Source organism: Panthera tigris, chromosome C1 (genome assembly GCF_018350195.1).
Source record: "Panthera tigris isolate Pti1 chromosome C1, P.tigris_Pti1_mat1.1, whole genome shotgun sequence".
NCBI lineage: Eukaryota > Metazoa > Chordata > Mammalia > Carnivora > Felidae > Panthera > Panthera tigris.
This window is the reverse complement of record NC_056667.1, coordinates 28,902,684-28,921,372: the sequence shown is the minus strand read 5'-3', so window position 1 is coordinate 28,921,372 and position 18,689 is coordinate 28,902,684. Positions and strand designations below refer to the sequence as shown.

Below are 18,689 nucleotides of genomic sequence, written 5' to 3'. Positions count from 1 at the left end.
CTTTGGGTAGCCTGGACATTTTAACAATATTAAGTTTTCCACTCCATAAACACGATGTCTTTCCATTTATTTGTATCTTCTTTAATTTCTTTCAGCAATGTTTTCTGATTTTCGGTGTACAAGTCTTTCACTCCTTTGGTTAACTTTATTCCTAAATATTTTATTCTTTTTTGCTGCAATTGTAAATGGGATTGTTTTCTTAATTTCCTGTTCAGATTGTTCGTGGTTAATATGTAGAAATGGGACTGATTTTGCATGTTGACGGTGTATCCTGCAACTTTGCTGTATTCGTTTAGTAATTTTAACAGGGTCTTGTGGAAGTTTTAGGATTTTCTACATAGAGGGTTATGTCACCTGTGGACTGAAATAATTTTACTTCTTTCTTTCCAATCTGAATGCCTTTTCTTTCTTTCTCTTGCCTCAGCTCTCTGGTTAAGTTAGGACTTCAGTACTATGTTAATTCGAAGTGTTAAGAGTGGACATCCTTGCCTTGATCCTGATCTTCAAGGAAAAGCTTTCGGTTTTCCACCGTTGAGTATGTTCGCTGGGGCTTTCTCACATATGGTCTTCATTATATTGAGGTAGTTTCCTGCGATTCCTAGTGTTGCGGAGCGGATTAACTCTTAACCAAGACCGTTAGAAGAGTTAAGTAGGTGGTCTTCCTGCTCCTATGCTTTTTAATGCCTCCAAACCACAGAAAGTGTAGAAAGAACCTGGGGTGTTAGAACCAGCCACCACTAGTGCAGCTGGAATGCAGGGGGTGAGCAAGAAGCAGGTGGCTTGGCGCTTCGCTGGCAGAGACAGGGAAGCTGAGACCTGTGAGGTGAGAGCAGGATCCCCTCTGGTCCTAAGACAACTCAGGCCCCGCCCCTCAGGAGCGTCTGGCCCAGCCCCGCCTGCCTGGCCCCACCCCCACCCTGCATGCCCCGCCCTTCCAGCCCCCGCCCTGCCCCACAGTGGGTTCCCATCGAGAACCGCGTGTTCCTTACTTTCAGCGCCCTGGGAGGAGGATGAGATCCGGAGGGACCGAGTGGAGCCCCAGAGTGTGTCCCTGTCGTGGCGGGAGCCTATCCCTGCCGGAGCTCCCGGGGCTAACGGCACGGAGTACGAGATCCGATACTACGAGAAGGTGAGGTGAGGTCTAGGCGGGACCTGAGGCTGCATTCCGGGCTGTGGTCCTTTTCTTCACAACCTCCTCGAGGCAAAAGCCCTTCTTACTTTCCTTGTGAACACATCCGCTGGCCTCCTAAGTGGCTTTTGGCAGGCCTGAGTTTCTTCCTATCCCCCCCTCGACTCCGTGCATGGACCCCACTGCTCGTCGGCTGTCCCCTTCCCTGCCCCTCACTGGTCATCAGCTCCATTGTCACCACTTTTACCTAGTGTTTGCAGTTCACTAAGAGCTTTCTCTAGGGACTCATTCCCATCTTGTGTGGCCGGACCATATGCAATTTGCAGCCCTCTTTAAGAAAAAGAAGGCTGAAGTACCATACTCTTTCACAATTTACAAATTGACCTACATTGGTAGGTCAGGTGGTCTGCTGGGGCTTGACCATGTGCTGGTCAGTGTTTAACGCCCCACTCTCCGGAACAATGAGTGTATGAGTTATCCTGACAATTTTACTATAGAAAAAATGTGTCATATGTCGTTTACAAGGAATAAGGAAAGATGCACAGCTTCTCCATATTGTAAACCCCACATAGCCAATTGATTCTTACAGGATGCTTTTGCTGATTTTTGCTAACTTCTTGTATCTGTTGTCAATCAATAGTCGCAGTTCAACCTCGATTTGCCAAGTGGAGATATATCCCGATCCACTGTCTCCTTCCTCCTTGAATGTATTGTCTTTAAATGTGATACACTGTCTCCTTCCTCCTTGAATGTATTGTCTTTAAATGTGATACGTAATCTGCTGTTAAACTGCTTCTCACCTTGGTGCAAATCTTATTCCTTCAAGCGAAACCTTGCTTTCGTCTTCAGCACTTAATGTGTCAGAGCTTCACTCACTCCTGAGTGACTCAGGGGACTTCTTGGCTGAGTCAGATAGTAGTTTTTGAATACTAGAAGTCTACTGAGAGCTGTGAGTTTGGGGTTGGGGGGGTTGGTGAACACAAAGGAGGAGGAACTCCTGAGTCACGGCTGGGCCATCGAGGGGGTGGGGTGCCATGGACTGAAAAGGGGGAGCAGAATCGAGGTAAGAGGATGAGTTTGATTTGGCCCATGCAGTGTTCAGGGGGCCTCTGGGACATCCAGGTGGGCTTGCAGGTCTGCAGCTCAAGGGAGAGGCCTGGCGCTGGACAGAGAGTTGGGGCCCTTTCTGCACGGGGCTAGGAGCTGAATGAAGCCAGGGGCCAGAAGAGATGGCCTAGGAGGACAGGGAGGGTGAGAAGAGGGGACAGGACAGGGCTCTGAGGAACCCTGACATTTGGGAGATGGCAGAGAAGGACACTGGGAAGGAGCTGGGCCGTGCAGTAGAGTCCAGAAGCTGAGCTGGCGAATGCTCCAGGCCCTTAGGGGGTGTGAATTTGCTGGGAACAAAAAGCCTTGAAAAGAGGGTCCTGTGCAAGAGGGGCTCTGTTTGAAAGGCTTCAAGGGCGTCGCCTGGAACCCAGTGGCCACAAATCTGGGAGGCACAGTGCTCCTTATCTACGCTCTGCTCTCTGGGTGCGGGTCCCGCGTCCTCTGCAGAGGGGGCTTTGCTCAGGGCATATCACAGCTGCCTGGGTTGACAGCCTTGCCTCTTTCTTCCACCCGGGCCCTAGCCTGCCCGGCTCAGAAGGGCCACAGCCCTTGCCTCACTGTCTTTCAGTGGCTCATTTAAATACCTGGAAGGGAGATTCTGATTGGCCCGGTTTGGGTCAGCGTCCGCCCCATTCCTGAATACCATGGTCAAAGAACTGGGCCACATGATATCGGGAGGCTGTGGCTGTGGCAGGGGCTGTAATAAGGTGGCAGGGGGTGGAGACAGAGACAAAATGATGACAGCATCTCCAGTAGACCCCATTCTCAGACATGTTGGGGGCAGCATGATATAGAGATAAAGCACGGGACCTGAAGGAATCAAGAAGGTGTCGTTCTGCCCCTTCCTTGATGTGACTGTCACCTATAAAAGATGGAAATACTGTTGTGAGGACTTAGGTAGTCAAGCCTCTAAAGAGTCTGCATAGCAGCTGGCAGCAAGCTGACCCTCACTCCATGACAGCTGTTGCTGTCCCCACTGTCCAGTGGGGCCTCAGGCAAGTCTGTCTACCCCTCTGCCCCCGATTCCTTATCTGTGAATTCATGCCTTGCAGGACATTGTGAAAACCAGATGACAAAGAGGAGGAAAATCTTTGTGAGCCGGCAAGGGCCGGGCAGGTGTCAGGGTTCAGTTTCTTCTTCTTTCCTCTGTGACATCAGGCCCTGCTCACCCTCTGGACTTCCAGGCCCTGATGTCCATCCCCAAGAAGGAGGATCTAGCATCTTCTCTAAAGTTTCTCTTACTGTTCTTCGCCACAAGTACCACTGAGCCCAGGTGGGAACTTGCGTGGAGAGAGGGGTTGGAGAAGCTGTGGAAGAAATGGATGGAGCCCTCCCCAGACTGTCGGAGTCAGCTTCTTCCGCCTGGTCCCTGCTCACCTGAGGGCTCTTCTCCCTTCTCCGCCTCCCCACTCCTTTCCCCTGTCATTCTCCAAGGAGCGTGGGTCTGGCCCTGGGTCCAGGCCTCACTTCTTGGTCCTTCCTCAGGGTCAGAGTGAGCAGACTTACTCCACGGTGAAGACAGGGGCACCCGCGGTCACTGTCACCAACCTGAAGCCGGCTACCCGCTACGTCTTTCAGATCCGGGCGGCTTCCCCGGGGCCCTCCTGGGAGACTCAGAGCTTCAATCCCTCCATTGAAGTGCAGACCCCAGGGGAGGGTAAGTGACGTGTGTGTATGTGGAAAGGGCTCCGGGCAGAGAAAACTCAGGCATGGGGCTGGGGCAGGGGGACAGACTGGGGAGGGGGTGGTCCTCTGTGCAATTAAGGGAGCCCGCAGAACCGCTCAATTACAACCTAAATAGTTACTGAACTTGGAATCCGCTGACTGGGGCCTATTCAGTGACATGAATAAGTTGGGGGTGGGGAGGCCTGTCCTGGGGGAGCCCATAGGGGAGGGGCTCACGAGCAACTCTAACCCATGTCTCCAGCTGGAGTCTCCCAGCCTCTCAAGACCTCTCACGTCTTGTAGAAACATGCTGTGCCCTCTCCAAGATTCTTGACTATTTTTTGGGGAGGAGTTTCAGTCTCATGGTCACTTCTTGCTCGGATGGCTAAATGCTTTCCCATTCTGCTGCTTTCCCTCTGCCGTGATACAGACTCACACACAGGATGTCATTCCTTTCCCCACCAGGCCCTGGAGCGAGAGGCAGGCTTCCGTGAAGGCTGGGGCCCCAAAGGGGCTGCCCTGCAGCAATAAACAAAACACAACAAGAATTGTACCCATTCAATGGGGGAATTGTGCGGTACATGACTAATTCCTCCAATAAAGCTGTCATCAAGACAAAACAAGACAAAACAAAACAAAAGCTGTACATCAGACATCAGATCCCCTGATTCTAAAACTGTGCCGGCTTCTCCGTGGTATTGTGCTGCCCACTTCCTCCCTTCACCTCCCTCCCCTGGCTCCTCTTCTCCCCACACCCCCTCCACCCCCAAACTCCCTTTCATGGTGAGCGATGAGCAGCTTAGCTCTGGCTTTGGTGGTTTTGCCAGCTGCTAACCCCACCCTCAGGATCTCACCTCTATCTACCCCGAGCAGTTCATGAAAGTATTTTCCTGGACAAAGGCGGTTCCCCCTAAGAGGCATTCTGACACCAGCTGTCAAGATAATAATTCTTTCCAACCTGCTACACGAGTCTAATCCAAGATAGGAAGAGCTCTGAGCCCAAAGGGAGGTGGAGATAAAATGTAGAGGGAGTCAGGCTTCTGGGAAAAGAGACGGTACTTCTTGCTTGAATGCCTGTCTGTGCCAGACCTCGGCCAGGTGCTGGCGAGAGGAGATTAGAGCTCTGTCTTGAAGGCTAGGGAGCATTTGAATGCCAAGACGCGCAGGGGAGGCATTTCGGGTAGAAGAATCCACCTGAACAAAGGCTCACGGGCTGGGCTGGAGTGGGCGTGGTGGGGGCAGGAGCTGGGGGCTGGCTGGTCGCTGAAAAGGGCTGAGGGTTTCCATTCATTTGGTGCTTCTCAGTGAGTAGACACTGCTCGGACCCCCAGCCCCCTTTGCTGTGGTCCTGGTTCTGCGGGAATGGGCTTCCCAGTCTGCAGAGCACTTCTTCCAGTGAGCTGTGATCCCAGCTCAGGAGCACAATGAGGGACGGTGCTTCAGCACTGTATCAGTTATCCATTGCCGCGTGACAAATTACCCCCAAGCGAGTAGCCGCGAACGGCAGACATTTATTCTCTCGTGGTTTTTGTGGGCCAGGCATCTGGGTGCGGCTTAGCTAGGTGCCGCTGGCTCAGGGTCCCTCGTGGCTGCGGTCATCTCAAGGCCTAATGGGGAGAGAATCTGCCTCCCAACTCAGGTTCTCACTGGCTGTTCGCTGGGGGCACGTGGTTCTCTGCCTCTTGGGCTTCTCCCTAGGGCTCTGCATAACACAGCACCTAGATTCTTCCTGAGACAGTGACACAGAGAGAGGGTGCCCGAGACAAGCTGCAGTCTCTTGTCACCTCATCTTGGAGGTGACATCCCATCACTTTGGCTGCATTGTTTGTTAGAAACAAGTCACTATGTCAAACCCATACTCAAGGGGACTAAGTAATACCAGGAGGTAGAGAATCCAGCGGGGACATCTCAGAGGCCACCTTCCACAACTGCCCTGTCTCCATTTCCATGTCCACCCAGATACCTCATTCCACATAGTTCTTGGCAACTCCGCCCACCTCTGGGCTGACCAGACCCCAGGCCATGTCCCCACCTCTGGGAACATGGGCTCTAAAATCCCCCCTTTGACCATGGCCTTGTTGGCCCCTAACTCTCCCTCCCTTTTCTGTCCCTTGTCACTTGACTGTGACATCTTCCCAACAGCCCTGGGGCTCCGACCTCATATCCCAGGCTGTCACCCCCCTTCTGGCCCCATGTCACCCAGGCGCTACAGATCCTCCCTGGGGAAACGCTCCCCAGCTATGCTGGCCCTCACTGCCCGGACGCTGTGCTGCACTTGTGTTCCTCCTCCCGGAGCCCAGAGCCAGCGCAAGTCCTGTGTCCCACGTCTCATCTCATCTCAGTGGAGTCTTCAGGGCTGCATAGCATCTCCCCCATTCTCGATAGTTTCCCCAAACCTGCACCTCTCTCGCGCACCTCCTGTCCATCCCTGCTCCCGGCCGCAGATACTTCCAGCCCTTCCCCCTCAGGCAGGAACCCTGTCCATTGCTCCCTGGCTCCCTGTCACCCTCAGGATGAAGTTCCCACTTCTTGGCCTGGCATCCCAGGCCCTCCGGGTGCTCTCTCCTCCCCCAGTTCCCATTTTCCTCCCGCTGTCCAGCTTCACATCTTGGCGCTCTCAGCCTTCTGTGGTCTGTATCCCAGCCCCACAGGATGGCTTGCCGTTTTCCAGACCCAGCATGTGCGTCTGAGCACCACCCAGACCTTTTCCGATCTCCCAGGCCCAGAGCAGATGTCACGTCTCTTCTGCGAAGCCTTCCTCACTGGCTTTTAGGAAGAAACGAGCATGCCTCTGCTCAGCAGTCTGTTTCTGTTGTCATTCTGCAGTTAGGATTTTTGTTTCTGTCTCTCCCACTGGTCTGGACACTCCTCCAGGGCAGGGATTCTGGCTCATTCATCACTGTCTCCCCAGTACTGGCGCCAGCCTGTCACGCATGTTGGATGGATGGATAGATGGAGTTGAGAGCCTGGGGTCCTTTAGGCCACTCTCTTGGGGACATAGTTCAAAGTGGAGGCTTTTGGAATCAGGTTCAGACCTCCGGCTCACCATGTATTAGTCGTGGCACCTTGGGCCTATCACACAACTTTTCTCAATGTCAGTTTCCTCAGCTATAAAATGGAGACACCACCGCCTTACCTGCTTGTTGTGACAATGAAACAGGACCATTTAGTTAAGGCACGTGACACGGTGCCCTGAATGGAGTGTGTATTAAACGTTAACTCACGTTGCAATTGTCGGTGGATGGTCTGGATGGGGCTAGGGAGCTCAGGTGAGAGGCCGTGCCCCCTGCAGAGCTATGTTAAGTCAGTGCCCTTCGGAAAGGCAGTAGGAGAGGTGCAGCCCTGCCTGTCTGGACCCCTGGTCCTCTCTCTCCGAACTGGACTGCCGTGGAGGTGCCCGGCCCTGAGAGAGGAGGAAGCTCCAGGTGCCAGTGTGGTTGGTGGGGCTGCCTTGGTCCCTCTGCTGTGGGAGCTGGGGCCAAGTGCAGAGGTGCTGTGGGGGGTGGGCAGGAGTCTGCACTGGGGCCCCCCCAGGAGCCTGGTCCTCTGCCTGCCTCAGCCTCGCGGTTTACCCCCAGCTGCCTCAGGGTCCAGGGACCACAGCCCTGCGGTCGTCGTCACGGTGGTGACCGTCTCAGCCCTCCTCGTCGTGGGCTCTGTGATGAGCGTGCTGGCCATGTGGAGGAGGTAGGTGGCCGCTCCCAGCCTGGCTGGCCCCTGGTGGGTCGTGTCCCTGTGAGCACTAACATGTGCTCACGGCCCCTGTGTCTGTACCTGCATTTGCGCACATGCAGATCTGCACACGCAAGCATACTGCTGTGTAGATCCAGGCTTGGCTCGCACGGGCCCCGGCCCCTCCCCCGCTCGCTGCTCCCGCAGCAGCCAGCATTGCAGCTAGCTCAGCCGCTCTGGGATGAAGGGGATTTAGCTCCTTAACTCATTAAATGTCAGAAGGCATCACTGAGGATGGAATCAAGCGCCAGCTGCTCCAGTGTGATTAGGGTTCTCCTGAGGCGCTCAGAGGCCCCCCAGCCCCTGCCCGCCAGAGATCCGGAGGCCCTCGAACACAGGCGAAGGGAAGAAAGGCAGAAATTGCGTGTGGGAGGGGGGAGGACAGGGAGGGGAACTCATAAACCAGAACCCACCCCCCCCCCCCCAACGCTCAGCAGAAGGAAGCTTGCAGGAGAGTGGGCAGAGAAGGGGGGTGGGAGGAGGAGAAAGGATGTGGAGCTTGAGTTTGGTTCAGAGAAGATTCCAGTCCTTTTGCATTCAGCAGAAACCTCACAGCGTGTATTTGCCCCTTCTCCCCACGGCCACACTGCTGCACGCAGAGGTGCCAGGCTGGGGCTGAGGTCGGCAGACTTGAGGGTTGGAAAGTCTGCGTGTGATGGGCTGGAGCGGGGGTAGCAGAGGAGAGTGATGGCTGGTCAGGGAGCCGCATCCCAGCACATCTCAGCATCCCAGAACTGCCTGGGGGTTGAAGGGACAGCGAGCACTCACCCGGCACTGTCTGTGTGGCCTTGAATGAGGCACTGCAAGCGACTGAGGAGGGGAGGGCCTTGACCTGTGGGTCTGGGAGCCAGCTCTGCCTGGGCCAGGACAGTCAGGGAGGCAGGACAGGAGTAGTGAGCCCCTTTCCAGTGCTCAGACGCCCAAATTGGACCAGTTGGAAAAGCTGGAATGTCCAGGAGCCAAGAGCCTCTTGTCCTGGCTGGGAGCTTAAAGGCTCAGGGAGACGGGAGGAGGAGCAGAGAGAGAGGGGCATAAGGAGCACCCCTCCAGGCAGGGACTGTGCAGGACAGGAGTAGCTGCCCAGGAGCACCTTGGAGACAGATGCACTAGGGTGGGCAGAGTAAGCCACGGTCGGTCTCAAAACCCACTCAAAATCCAATGGCACTGAAGTGGAGGTGGGGAGAGCCTGCTGGTCTCATGCCAATGGGCATGGCACCTGTCCGGCGCGTCCAGCCACCTCTGCAGGCTGGTGTCTGATGTCTGCAGTGCTTGCTCTGTGCACGGTCTCCTCGCCTCCACTTCCTCTCCCCGCTCCATCCTGGCCCATCCCCCTTCTCACCAGAGGGTGTTGTCCAGTGGAAGCTTCTGGATTTCTCTACGACTCCTCCATCCACTCAGTCTTGCCCCCTTCCATTCCACCCACCTCTCCTGGATGATCCCTTCATTCATGGAAGCAGGTCCCCACTCTAGGAGACTTCAGTAGCTATTGGATGACTGGTGGCTTATTGGGACTTATAACGGACAGCCCTTGGCTTATTGGTTCTTGAACTTCCTCATTCCCAAGGACCTTTTCTTCTGTTCCACCTCTACGTCCCTCTCCCAGATGCTGCCATGGACCTGGCCATCGCCTCAGATACGGAGTCCAGCTCTTGCACGTGTGCCCCGCAGGTGCCCTGTCCTTGTAGCTTGCCCCCTCGGCCGCATTGGTTGCACCTGCTCCTTCACTGCATCATTGCCGCCCCCCAGCTCCTCACCCCCAAGTCTGCACACCTACCTGTCTCTGCACCCACCCGCCCCCTCCCTTTGCTCTAGACGAGGTGCCTTCCTCCTGCTCCTTCCCACTGTGATCCGAACCCCACCCCTTCTCGCCATCGCAGGAAACCATACTATTTCTAGTGCCCCCCCCCCCCCCCGCCCCACATAACAGCTGACATTTATTGACTGCTTAGCAAGCTCTGTGCAACAGTGCTGTATCAGGTAGGGTTGTCTTGATCCCGATTTTATTAAAGAGAAATCCCAGCCTCCCTGTCCCGCAGCTACCAAGTGGAGGGGCTGGGAAGCCAGTCTGCGCATGAGGTTCCAGAGCCTGGACTACTGACCACCATCGTGACCATTTTATCCTAAATGGCAGCCTTTTCCCCCTTTCCCATCCGTACAGAAGGGTGATCTTCTCTCTCCAGTCTCCCTAACCGCCCTTCCTTGGAGCCTTCACGCCGTCTCTCTCCTCTGCTCCACTTTCTCTTTCCTTCGTTCCTGTGACAGTGTCACCCCTGATTTCCTTTCTGTTTCCCTTTGGCTTCTCTGGTGGTTCTTTTGTGGTGTCCTCCATGGCTCCTTTCCTCTCTACCCGATCTCTCAGTGTTGGGGTCCTCAGACTCGTTCACAGTCCCCCTTCCCAGGCTCTGTCGTCTTCCTGGACAATGCCCCCAGCTCCCAAACTTGTATCTCCAGAGCAGACCCCTCCTCCAAACCCCCCACACTCCTTTCTAACTCCTTACTCCTCACCCCTCCCTGCCTACTCTGTAGGCTCAGCAGACCCTACCGGCTCAGCACGAGCCCTTTGCCACCCCGTCCTGGTAAACGGCACCACCATGAACAGGTGGGCAAACCAGAACACCAAGAGTCATTCCTCCCTTCTCTCTCCCCCTTTCTGCCTTCTAGCAGTCCCTGAGCCCTGTGCCCCTGTCACCTAAACGTCACTTGTGTCCTCTTGCTTTTTGTTCTCTGTGTCCACACTCACCCTGTAGCCTGAGCCACAGCCAGCTCCTGCGGGGCCACAGCTGCAGCCAGGATGATATTTCTAAAATACAGATTGAGTCATGACACCTCGGCACCCCGGGGGCTCTCCTCTGGGCCAGCAAGGCCCTGCCTCAGGGGCCCCAAACGCCAGTCTGTGGTGCTTTTGATGGTGATGCCGTACTTTGGTCCATGACTGCCTCTGCAGGAAGCCGCCTTTGATGGTCTAGGGGGTCAGGTCCCTCCGCCGTGTGTTCTCACAACGTTGTGCCCTTCTCCCCTGCTGGTACCTGTGAGCGGGCTTGTGACTGATGCTCAGTGCTTGTTTCCCTGGCTAGACCAAGGCCCCCCTGAGTGCAAGGGCCACCTGAATTGCTCACCGGTAGGCAGGCAGGCAGCTTGGGTTCAAAGTCGGGGGTATGGTTTTGGGTGCCTCTGGAATTGCAAGAACGTGCATTGTGTCTCAGAGCGAAAATAATTAGGAATAATTAGGATGAGGGGTTAGGTCTGGGGCTAGGGTTATAGGTTGACTGCTTTCAAAGCAGGACAAGCAAGATCTGGGGCACAGATCTTGTGGTTTGGAAGGGATAAGGAGCTGCCACCCTGGGCGCTGGTGAGATGGGAAGGGGATGCTGCCCAGCTCAGAGAAGGACTCTGCACCTCCGCAGGCCCTGCCCCTATGGCAAAGGAGGTCAGGATGCCCACGACGAGGAGGAGCTGTACTTCCACTGTGAGTTGTTGCCTGGCCCCTCCTTAGCCCTCTTCCTTGCTGTGCTTGCGTAACTGCTCCCGCCCCGGCCACGGGCCCCCTTCCTCGGGCCCACCTCTGTCTCTCTCTGCATTGCAGTCAAAGTCCCGACACGCCGCACGTTCTTAGACCCCCAGAGCTGTGGGGACCCGCTGCAGGCTGTTCATCTGTTTGCCAAGGAGCTGGATGCAAAAACTGTCACACTGGAGAGAAGCCTTGGAGCAGGCAAGCTGGGCTTCCAGGGACCCTTGTACAGCTCAAGAACCCCCCCCCTTCTACTCCATCCCACCTCCATCCTGCAAGCCCGCCTCTGCCCCGAGGCCCTCCCCCATTTCTGGAAGCCCTGCCTTCACCCCAGTCCCCACCTGGCCAGGAGGCCCCAGCTCCACACCAAACGGGACCTCCGCCCACCAGGTTCCAGGGAAGGGGATGGCAGAGGAGTCCGTGACCCTGCCTTCCTACCCTCCCTGTCCCCAAGGTCACTGAGACCTCCCCGCTCCTGCCCTTTTCCAGCTGGCCTCTGCAGACTGCCACTGGCAGAGGTTTAGTCCTGGGCCTTCATGGGGCAGTGGGGAGGGGCCATTGCAAACTTGGGACCAGACAACCAAACCTCAGTTTTTGTCCTGGCTCTACCTCTGCCCAGTTGTGTGACCAGGGGCGCGTGCCCTTTCTGCTCCAAACCTGTTTCTTGTCTGTAAAATGGGTGCAGTAGCTGCCTCATGCAGAGCCGAGGTGGGGACTCTGCAGCCCTCAGCACCCCGGCCTGGCTCATAGCAGGTGTTTTGCTCTCTGCTGTTCAGTCTCCTGGCCTCCTTCCTTCCCATCTGCAAACCCTCAGCCCCTGGGCTCAGAGAAGGCAGCCACTTTTACCAGGAGCCAGACACTGTCCCCGACACTGTTGCCAGACCCACTGGATAGAAGCCAGAAAGGGGTAGTGTGGCAGAGGAGATGTCATCGTCACCCTTCCTGGGTCACCCTGGGCTTTAATAGCCTTTGATACGCTTGCATGTGCAGTATCCTCTCTGTGAGTCTTTGAAATCTCCTGCTGAGGCGGGCTGGGAGGAACCCCCATTTCACAGGGAAGAAAATCGAGGCCCAGAGAGGAAAGAGAGGAAGCCCACGTCACATTGCTGGTACTCGGTTTACATGATTTGAACTCGGGAGCTCTGAGTCCCAGGTCAAGAAGAGCCTGTGATCCAAAAGTTGCTTTCGCCTCAGCTCACCCTGCCTGGGTTGGCCGGGGGCGGATGACCTCCGGGGGACTGTCTGAGGTGCTGTTTCCTCACAGGGCGGTTCGGGGAGCTGTCCTTCGGCTGTCTGCAGCTCCCTGGCCGCCAGGAGCTCCCCGTGGCTGTGCACACGCTGAGGGACGGCTGCTCTGACTCTCAGAGGCTCAGCTTCCTGGCCGAGGCCCTCACCCTGGGCCAGTTCGACCATGGCCACGTCGTGCGGCTGGAGGGTGTCGTCACCCGAGGTAAGGCCCTGTGCTCCGCAAGTATGGGGGTGGACACGGGGTGGAGGTGGGGTGCCCTTCCTTCAGCCATTGAAGGCCTAGGCCCTTCCTAGGCCGCCCAGGATGGAGAGAAGGCCTCAGCTTGCTTTCACTGACTCAGGGGGGCCCTTCCGACCCTGAAAGGCCTTTCTGACCTGCAGTGACTCTGTGGGGTGGATCGCCTGGACCTTGGGTGATCTTTCTTAGCAAACTTATTGCAGCTCCTGACCGTGGTCCTCCTATGGAGGTCTCCTCTTCTGTTCTTTGGCATAGAGGATCCTGGGCCCCACAGGAGGGTGGCACGACTGGGGAAACTTGTTTCTGGCCGTCTTGGCCCCGGGCTGGGGCCCAGGTGGGGGAGCACGTGTGCAGGCAGAGGGGAGCAGGCAGCTCAGTGGGTGTGTTCCCCTTCCCTGGGCACAGGAAGCACCTTGATGATCGTCACCGAGTACATGAGCCATGGGGCCCTCGACGGCTTCCTGAGGGTGAGTGGCCTGGGTCGCTGGGGTGGGGGAGGGTACTGATAGCCATGTTATTCTTCGTCCCTCACTTTTCTCTTTGGTGGGACTTGCACTTGGCATCATTCCCTAAAAAGGTGCCCACTGGCCAGGCTGGCCTGGTGGGTCACAGGGCAAACCCAGAGAGGGCCAGGTGACTTCCCTGAGGTCACACAGCACCAGGGAACTGAGTGTGTAGCACTTCCTCCCACAGCGGCATGAAGGCCAGCTGGTGGCCGGGCAGCTGATGGGGCTGCTGCCCGGGCTGGCGTCAGCCATGAAGTACCTGTCGGAAATGGGCTACGTTCACCGGGGCCTGGCGGCCCGCCGTGTGCTGGTCAGCAGTGGCCTTATCTGCAAGATCTCTGGCTTTGGGCGGGGGCCCCGGGACCGAGCGGAGGCCGTCTACACCACCATGGTGAGGATTCCCGTCTCCCAGACAGACCTGCCCATCAGACTGCACCAGAGTCCCCCTCACCCACTTCTCCCCTCTTCCTGGCTGTGTCGGGGCCGCTGCCTGCAATCCCGTCCCTGCCCCCAGTTGGTCCCGAGTAAAGGCCAGCGTGGGCCTCATTTTCTGGTCAGCTTATGTGCCTTCCCCAGACGTGCAGCTGAGAGGATGGCAGGTGGGGCTGGATCTGGGGCTGTGTGGGGCGGGGAGCCCCGGGTGTACTTGGGCCGGTCCCTTCCTGCCCCTGACGTGCTTGTCCGTCCACAGAGCGGCCGGAGCCCGGCACTGTGGGCTGCCCCTGAGACGCTTCAGTTTGGACACTTCAGCTCTGCCAGTGATGTGTGGAGCTTTGGTGTCGTCATGTGGGAGGTGATGGCCTTTGGGGAGCGGCCCTACTGGGACATGTCTGGCCAAGACGTGAGTGACCTCAGGCCCCAACTTCCTGACCCCTGCCCAGTGACCCTTGACCTCCTAGCCTGAGACCCCACTTCACTGTCTGCTTGCTTCTGGTCTTGCCTGGCCACTGCCTGAGTCTTCCTCGGGATGGGACGTGTACATGCGTTGGAGGGACTTAAAGCTTCCTGTCTGCCCCTCACCTTCGTGGCCCAGGTGATCAAGGCAGTGGAGGATGGCTTCCGGCTGCCACCCCCCAGGAACTGCCCCTCCCCCCTCCATCGACTGATGCTTGACTGCTGGCAGAAGGACCCAGGCGAGCGACCCAGGTTCTCCCAGATCCACAGCATCCTGAGCAAGATGGCGCAGGACCCAGAACCCCCAAAGTGTGCCGCGACCACTTCTCCCAGGTACAGCCGATGCCTTGTTTGTCACAGGCACATTCCCGCCTATCCCCAACCACGCCAGATCCGGCCGGCCGACCTCTCACTCTCCGTGAGTGGCCTCCCTGCATGGCCCACATCCACCTGCCCCACCTGTCCTGCTCCCCCCCCACCCCGTCCTCCCCCACCTGTCCAGCTATGCCTGCTCACCCAGTTGCCCCAGATAGAGCTAATACTCTGCCTGCCTCAGACTCATGTACATTTTCATCCATCTCAGTCACTCTGCTTGTCCTGGGTTTTGCCTCACACATCCCAGTACAGTGGTCACTGACTGAGTGAATGTGTGTGGAAATAGTTCTAACAAGCTTGTAGTTCCAATAAATAGAATAAGCGAAACGAGTATTAGTTGCCTCGATATAATATAGGTCACCTCCCAGACCGTCCGAGGTGTGTCCTATCCCCCAGACTGTTCCAGATCCTCCCAGTACCTTTGGCTGGCTCAGGTGCAATCCTCTCTCTACCTACCTGACTGGTATCTTGAAACCCTCACCTGCTCTGGGGGTGCCTCATGCTCCATGCAGCCACGTCCGCCCTGGGGCTGGGTCGCCTTCCCCGTCTCCTGTCCTCTCTCAGGTGGCCTCTCCTCAGGAGAGTGACCAGGTCTGGGCACCAGATCCCTGCTGTCAACTGACCACAGCCCCTCTGCTTCCCAGGCCTCCCACCCCCCTGGCAGACCGTGCCTTCTCCACCTTTCCCACCTTTGGCTCCGTGGGCGCATGGCTGGAGGCCCTGGACCTGGGCCGCTACAAGGACAGCTTTGCTGCAGGTGGCTTTGGGAGCCTGGAGGCCGTGGCTGCCATGGGCGCCCAGTGAGTCCGAGGAACCCCGGGGGCCCTGCCCCTATCTACCTGGGACCCCCCCCCCCTCACCCCCTGCCTGTCCTAATTCCAGACCCTTCCCCTGTCCACACAGAGGGAGGGAGAGTGGAACAGGGCCGAGCCTGCTGGGTCTGACCGGCCCTTCTTTCAGGGACCTGGTGAGCCTGGGCATCTCTTCGGCCGAACACCGGGAGGCCCTCCTCAGCGGGATCAGTGCGCTGCGGGCGCGAGTGCTCCAGATGCAAGGCCAGGGGGTGCAGGTGTGAGCGGCCCCAGCCCTGCCAAGGACCCTGGCCAGCTGCGCTCCACGGGTGTGGAAGTGAGCATGCTCTCCCTGCACTCGGGCCCAGAGCTTGTTCGGGACCGCGGTCCCCCCCATTCCTCTGCCTACCCTTCCCATTTCCCCAGTCTGGACACCTTGGCTGCTGACTCTGTCCCCGGGGCCAAAGGGTTTAAATCCCTGGGGAGAACCCCTGAGATTTGGTCCCAGAGACCAAGGTGGTCAGGGCGGGGAGGGGAAATGTAGCTTTAAATCACCTGGTTCATGTTTTTCTGTCTTCCACACCCACTGGGGCCTGGGGCCTACCCCAGTGGGTGCCCCTTTGCCCCACAGACCCATTGGCCGGTTGGCAGCACGGGCCCCTAATGGGCTTCCGTGAGACCTAGCGAGGACCCCAACTGCCCGTAGCCCGTCCTGAAGGGCCTGTGCTTGGGCTCGGCCCTGTCTGCACACTGGTCCTGAGGCTCAGGCAGCAGAGGTGGTGCTGAACTCAGGGGCTGGACCCCAAGGGCCCTAGACTCAGGAGCTGATTTCTGCTTCCCCTGCCCTTGGGCTGACAGTTCAGGGTGAGGGTGAGGGTCCTGACTAGGCCATCAAGGTCCTGGTGCTCCCCTGAGACCCATCGTGGCCTCCCCTTTGCATTCCTTTTATACATTCACTGGTTGGACATCTGCAGAGAGCATGAGGGGAGACATCTTCTCTTCAGAGGACCCGTGAACTTTGCTTTTCAGCCTCAGAGGTGGACTTTCTCTCTCTGACAGGCTCTGAGCCTCACTGTGCAGATAGGAAAAACCGAGGCCTGTTGAGGAGTCAGGGCCAGGGCTGGAGTTAGAACCCATGCCCCCAGCTCCCAGTCTAGGGATGAGGTTGGCTCTGGAGAGAGGGTCCTTGGTCCTATCTTGTGACACCAACACTCTCCCCCCAAGGTAGCCCAGGGGTGCTCTGAGGTGACCCCTTCTTGCAAATTCTGTCTCCTGGCCACCACTCAGCCTCCCGTGGGAGAGCGCCTTCTCCCTCTGGCAGGAGTGGCCACACTGAGCTAACTCCTGAGTTCCTTATCCAGAAGGGCTTGCCAGAGGCAGTGGTGATCGTGAGGCCAGGGCTTTCACAGGATGGCAGGAAGGCAGCTGGATCTGGACAGGGTCCCAGGGGCTGAGTTTGTCCAGGACATCCCTGGCATATGCCTACTCTGGGTTTGGCTGTATGTGGGGTGAGATGGGTGGGAAGGAGGAGGGTGTGAATGAGACACAGAGCTGGCCTGGCCCTTGGAGGGCTCAGCTTAAGTGGGGAGATGAGCTCGGGCATCGAGAAGTACTACAGATGCACCTTCCAAAAATACCCCAGGCCCCACGGGAGACCTCGGGGTCTGTGGGCCGTTGGGCCAGAGGGCAGATGGACACTCATGATTTGTGTACACGGAGGTGTGTCTGGAAGGGCTTCTTGGCTGAGAGCAGATGCATAAGGCCTGGAAGGTGGGTGTGGGGGCTGTCTTTCCTTAGCGTGGGTGGAGTTTTGCACAGGCCAAGGCGGAGGGCCTAGGACAAGAGGCATCCAAGCAGAGGGGCCAGCATGAGGAGGAGTCTGGAGGCTGGAAGATGCAGCGCATTTTTGGGGAGCGCCCATGGTGGGGGACGGTGCCTCACAGCAGTGCCTTTGGCCTCACCCTGCCAGAAGCTGCTCTTCTCTCCTTGGAGCCCCTCCCTCCGCCCCCACCTCCTAAGCACTGCCCCAGTCAGTGACTTTGAGGGTATAGCGGTGGTGGGGTGGCGGCCGGCGGGGGGGGGAGCTTGAGATCCTGCTTCTACCTTTGACGGGGCTGGAGGGTCTGGCCCCTTGCCAGGTGCCCTCCAGGCTCGCCCCTCCCCCCACCCAAGCTTGGAAAGGACCAGTGTCCCTTCTTGGGTGGAGGGTGCCTCATCCCCATCTCTAGCTACATCAATCACGCTCTGAAGGTCCCAGGCCCCTCCCCATCCCCTAGCTGTTCTGCAGAAGGGCCCTCTGGGTGTGGTGACAGGACTTCGGTGTCCAGGGTAGACCTCCCCTCCACCGAGGAGCGAGGTCCCGTAATCCTGAGGGCTCCCAGGCCTCTGCCCTGTGCAGATGCAGGCCGATGGCTCTCTGGGAGCCCTTACAGATCTATTTTTGTATGGAATTTATTCACTGGACAGAGGGAAGTGGCCTGCAACCCTCCGGCTCCCCCATCTGAGCCCATCCAGGGAGGGCAGGGGCTGGCTGGGGATGCAGTTCCTTTGACTAATTCCGGAGATGTTTTTATATTTCCTGGGTTCTATATGCAGGACAAAATAATAAAAACTTGTCTGTGATATGGTACCTCTTTCAGTGACAGTTGCTTAACTGTTAAGAGCTTATGTGGGGAAGGTTTCCACACTCCCCCAACTCCCCGTGGGGTGTCTCCAGAGTGTGTGTCTGAGGTCTGTGAGATTAATTGAATGACTCCTGCCATGGAAGGCTTCCCGGTCTAGCGAGGGCAGCCTGGTCTCAGAAGTAGCAAACCAAAGAAGGCTTCCACCCCTCCCCACCCTCCCCCCACCCCCGCCCACCAGGCAACACTCAGGTGATGGTGCCATTTTCTGAGCTAGACAGTCACGGGGAGGGGAGCAGGTCGGGTAAGGTGTGTGCGGGGAAGGCGGGAAACGACACACTAGATTTTAGATGTGTTTGAGGTCTTGCGGGAGGTGCGGGTGGAGATGCCCCTCCTGGAGATCGTGGGTGCTGGGTCTGGAACTTGGCACAGACGCGGGCTAGAGACGGAGCTTTGAGGCCCGGGTGGGGCGAAGTTGATGCCTCCGTGAGGAGGCTCCTTGAGCACTGGGAGGAGAGGGAGCTCTGGAGCAAGTGTGACACTGCCCAAGTCTGATGAGGAAGAGCAGGAGACAGAGCCTGAGGGGAGAAATGGGGAGAAGCCAGGAAGGAGTCAGCCATCGAGGCGAAGGAGCAGTGAGTGTGGGTGTGAAATACGGAGAAGTCTCGCGAGCAGAAGGTGGGGGAGCGGCTGGGGTGGGGGGATGTTCCCCGGAGGCTGCGTAACCTACCCCAAGAGGGGGCTTGCAGGACAGAGCTCCTCGCCTACAGTTCTGGCGTCTAGAAGTCGGAGGTCAAGGTGTCGGCAGGCTTGGTTGGCTCTTCCCGAGGACTTAGGGAAGGATCTGTTCCAGGCCTCTCTGCTTGACTGGC

The 18,689-nt window shown here is 57.4% G+C and overlaps 1 protein-coding gene across 7 annotated transcripts in view; it reads left to right on the top strand.

Moving 5' to 3' along the window:
• The window catches only part of EPHA10 (EPH receptor A10), a 38,892-nt gene extending 21,067 nt beyond the window's left edge, over nt 1-17,825 (top strand). Inside the window, exons 6-17 of one of the 7 annotated variants that reach the window (XM_042996625.1) lie at nt 996-1,129; nt 3,818-3,896; nt 7,483-7,591; nt 11,041-11,102; nt 11,220-11,345; nt 12,409-12,594; nt 13,036-13,097; nt 13,309-13,527; nt 13,828-13,977; nt 14,170-14,363; nt 15,050-15,205; nt 15,366-17,825. In XM_042996625.1, coding sequence (XP_042852559.1) covers nt 996-1,129; nt 3,818-3,896; nt 7,483-7,591; nt 11,041-11,102; nt 11,220-11,345; nt 12,409-12,594; nt 13,036-13,097; nt 13,309-13,527; nt 13,828-13,977; nt 14,170-14,363; nt 15,050-15,205; nt 15,366-15,480 — 1,592 coding nt within the window. In that variant the 3' untranslated portion in view covers nt 15,481-17,825. Of the gene's footprint in view, nt 1-995; nt 1,135-3,724; nt 3,897-4,369; nt 4,899-7,482; nt 7,592-11,040; nt 11,103-11,219; nt 11,346-12,408; nt 12,595-13,035; nt 13,098-13,308; nt 13,528-13,827; nt 13,978-14,169; nt 14,364-15,049; nt 15,206-15,365 lie in introns of those variants that run through there. The other 6 variants (XM_042996624.1, XM_042996623.1, XR_006221253.1 and 3 more) reach the window with 6 other exon arrangements.
• The last annotated feature ends 864 nt before the right edge of the window (nt 17,826-18,689 follow it).